The sequence below is a fragment of the Filicampus tigris genome, chromosome 6 (assembly GCF_054856515.1).
Source record: "Filicampus tigris isolate MCC_2025a chromosome 6, RoL_Ftig_1.0, whole genome shotgun sequence".
Taxonomy (NCBI): domain Eukaryota; kingdom Metazoa; phylum Chordata; class Actinopteri; order Syngnathiformes; family Syngnathidae; genus Filicampus; species Filicampus tigris.
Window position 1 is genome coordinate 9,245,199 of NC_141222.1, and position 3,234 is coordinate 9,248,432.

The following is a 3,234-nucleotide window of genomic DNA, read 5'->3' on the forward strand; positions in this document are numbered from 1 at the left end:
CATGTGAGCGCACACACAGGAACTGAGAGGGGATGTCGAGCGTGATATGGTGAACAATGGGGGCGCAGATTCCTTCTTCATGGGCTTGTCAATAACTCTGAAAAGAAAGATTTTTTCAATTCAATGTTGGCCACAAGGTCATTGGCACAAGTTCAGTTGCAAAACTTCCATTCCTCCGACAGAGTGCAAAGATAAGTCCGGAGTTTTTGCTCCAAACAAGCTGCTTGCTAAGTGCCTGATGTGAAAATCGTCCAAAAAGTAAAGCGGCAAGTGACTTCATATTTGCATGTGAATATTCAAACTGCTATGAATGAGAGTAGACTAGCAGGTATTTAGAAAAGCATGTAGACATTTTAAAGGTGACACTCACACACACACCTGTGCGGAACTTGAGCTCCCTCAAACACAAACACAGCAGCAGCAACACACACACTCACACATTCCATGAGAGTGCCCTCATAGGGGGAAAGGGAAAAAAAGCTTCGGTCCTTAAAGGAAAAACAAATGGTGGTTGTGTCAAGCCAGTGCTGATCGGCAGAGCAAAACTCCCTCCTTCTCTCCCCTCCCTCCCCCCAGCCAGACCCGCCCCAGGACCGGCGCTATATCAGGAGCCGGCTCGCCACTAGCCAACTCCACTCCTGGTTCAAGCGGCTCAACTCCTCTCGTCTCCTCTCTCGAAAGACTCTCAGCCATGCAGTCCAGCTACAGCATCACCGGCGGGCCCGTCATGATGAACAGGCAGAGCTACAGCTACTCGTCCAGAACGGCGCCCAAAGCTCAGAGCCTGTCCGGGCTGAGCCTCAGAGGTCCTCGCATCTCCTCTTCCTCCATGCACAGCCTGTCATCCGGCTTCGGCGGCGGCTACGGCGGCGGCTACGGCGGCGGGGCGGCCTCCTTCGACCTGTCCGGCGCCTTGGACCAGAACGCCATTCAGCTGAACGAGAAGGCCACCATGCAGAACCTGAACGACCGTCTGGCCACCTACCTGGAGAAGGTGCGCTCTCTGGAGGCTGCCAACGCCAAGCTGGAGATGCAGATCAGAGAGTACTACGAGCAGAAGGGGCCGGCGGCCGATAGGGACTACAGCAACTACTGGGCCATCGTCAACGACCTGAAGGACAAGGTAGGCTGGGCGGACGCCATGCCAGATGTTTGCACTCCTGTTAAGCGTTACCATGGTGGACTGATTAGAAATGTTATACTGTGCACATTAAAACTGACGTTGACCCGATTGTATCAAGTAAAAAAAAACAGCTGCTACCCAACTGGTAGAGGACACATTCTGACCAATTCTCAAATTGCGCAAATTGCAGATCATGGCCGCCACCATCGGCAATGCCAACATCCTCCTGCAGATCGACAACTCCAAACTGGCTGCCGATGACTTCAGAACCAAGTGAGCCCTTAACCAGCATGTTTGATCATATTCCGAACTTCAAGTTCATTGCGCTTTCTTTGACAAAATTCCAACAGGTTTGAGCACGAGCTGATGATGCGGCAGTCTGTTGAGGCCGACATCGCCAACCTGCGCCGCCTGCTCGACCAGACCACGCTGACTAAAGCCGACCTGGAGATGCAGATCGAGGGTCTGCAAGATGAGCTGGCCTACCTCAAGAAGAACCACGCAGAGGTGCCAGAATCCTCCCGAGCGCAATTGTGAGATCGCCCTCACGGAAGGTTTAAAACGCTACCGTGTTTTTGTGGGCGTGTCCGCCGCTCAGGAGCTGGCGGCGATGCGATCACAGCTGTCCGGCACAGTCAATGTGGAGGTTGACGCCGCACCCCAGCAGGACCTCAACAAAATCCTGGAGGAGATCCGCGCCCAGTATGAGGCTATCACAGATAAACACCGCCGCGACCAGGAAACCTGGTTTAATGAGAAGGTAACCCGATTCAACGCATTTCCACTGAATCAGACTGAGGGCTTTATATCATGCTTTTCCCTCCCTAGTCGTCCGCCTTGACTAAGGAGGTGACCATCAGCACAGAGAGCATCCAGACGTCCAAGACAGAAATCGGAGACCTGAGACGTACGCTGCAGGGCCTGGAGATCGAGCTGCAGTCCCAACTCAGCATGGTGAGAGACCAAAACCAGGCGGCCTTCTCACAATCGCGCCTTATATGAGCAAAATTCCCAGATGCCTCTCTCGTCCGGGCAAAAGCTGACAGTGATCAAGGGTGCAGAAGGAGGGCTTTAGACAAGAATGTGTTTGGGGGAGGGCCTGCGCAGGGAGAGGAAAACGTTTCACCGTCCGGTCAGATTCTGGGAGATACAAAGAGGAAAGGCAAGGAATGCATGATGGTCTTGTAAGTCCACAGGTTATTAGAGTTCAAGAAGGCCCCCCCGTGACTTTTGCAAAAAGCATGTTGAGTAAAAAGACGCAGTCCCAACAACGTAGCCGCAGTGTCCGATACGATCCAGGGGCGTGGCTGGTCTGCTTTATTTTAACACCCGGTGTGACAGCGGTGCAATTCTTCCCGTGTGACCCTCTCTAGAAAGGGGCGCTGGAGAACACGTTGGCAGAGACGGAAGCTCGTTACAGCGCCATGCTGGCCAGCTTCCAGAACACAATCAACATGCTCGAGACAGAACTAGCCAACGTGCGCGCCAGCATTGAGCAGCAGGGCCAGGACTACAGGATGCTGCTGGACATCAAGACCAGGCTGGAGCAGGAGATTGCAACTTACAGGAGCCTACTGGACTCGGAGGAATCCAGGTAGAGGAAAAGACGCTTATTTGGAGAGAACATATATTTGAAAAGATACATTTTGAACACTTCCATTCATTCTTCTCTTTCTCTTTTCCTTTCTCAATGAAGGCCAATTGGTTCAGGTAAGTGATGCTTAATGCCACGCAAGGATTTGTTACATAAGCGCACGGAAACTTGAAACACTGCCATGATTTTGTCTTCTTCGCAGGGAGCTCCAAGACCACAGTCACAACCACCACTGTGCGCACTTCCAGCTAAAAGGCTAAAAGGGCCAGCTGGCAGGACAACAAGCACATGCACACACACACACACACACACACACACACGCATACACACTGTCTAATAAAAGCTGTTACACCCGAGAATTGAAATTATGTTAAAAAGGAACTGACAGAAGATGAAAGTTGAAGGCCGCGCTTGAGACTGAGAGGAGACGGAAGGCTTTGTTAAAGTTCATGAAACAGAAGAAATGTCTGTGTGTTTGCATGTGCTGTCTAAAAAATAAACCTGCTCGCGAATACAA

At 51.7% G+C, this 3,234-nt stretch overlaps 1 protein-coding gene across 1 annotated transcript; it reads left to right on the top strand.

Annotated features, from left to right (window-relative positions):
* Window positions 1-621: 621 nt before the first annotated feature.
* LOC147145686 (keratin, type I cytoskeletal 13-like) lies at window positions 622-3,234 on the top strand. Its single transcript, XM_086033287.1, has 8 exons — window positions 622-1,123; window positions 1,314-1,396; window positions 1,474-1,630; window positions 1,722-1,883; window positions 1,952-2,077; window positions 2,497-2,717; window positions 2,820-2,833; window positions 2,920-3,234. Exons 1-8 carry the CDS (start codon window positions 692-694, stop codon window positions 2,967-2,969), a joined length of 1,245 nt encoding a protein of 414 aa, XP_085889413.1. The 5' UTR covers window positions 622-691; the 3' UTR covers window positions 2,970-3,234.

What these genes read in the sequence shown, in the direction of transcription:
- LOC147145686 (XM_086033287.1), top strand. Translation starts at nt 692, where the DNA reads ATGCAGTCCAGCTACAGCATCACCGGCGGGCCCGTCATGATGAACAGG. An exon ending in GCCGATGACTTCAGAACCAA is followed by an intron (nt 1,397 to 1,473) that starts GTGAGCCCTTAA and finishes AAATTCCAACAG; the next exon opens with GTTTGAGCACGAGCTGATGA. An exon ending in TCAAGAAGAACCACGCAGAG is followed by an intron (nt 1,631 to 1,721) that starts GTGCCAGAATCC and finishes TCCGCCGCTCAG; the next exon opens with GAGCTGGCGGCGATGCGATC.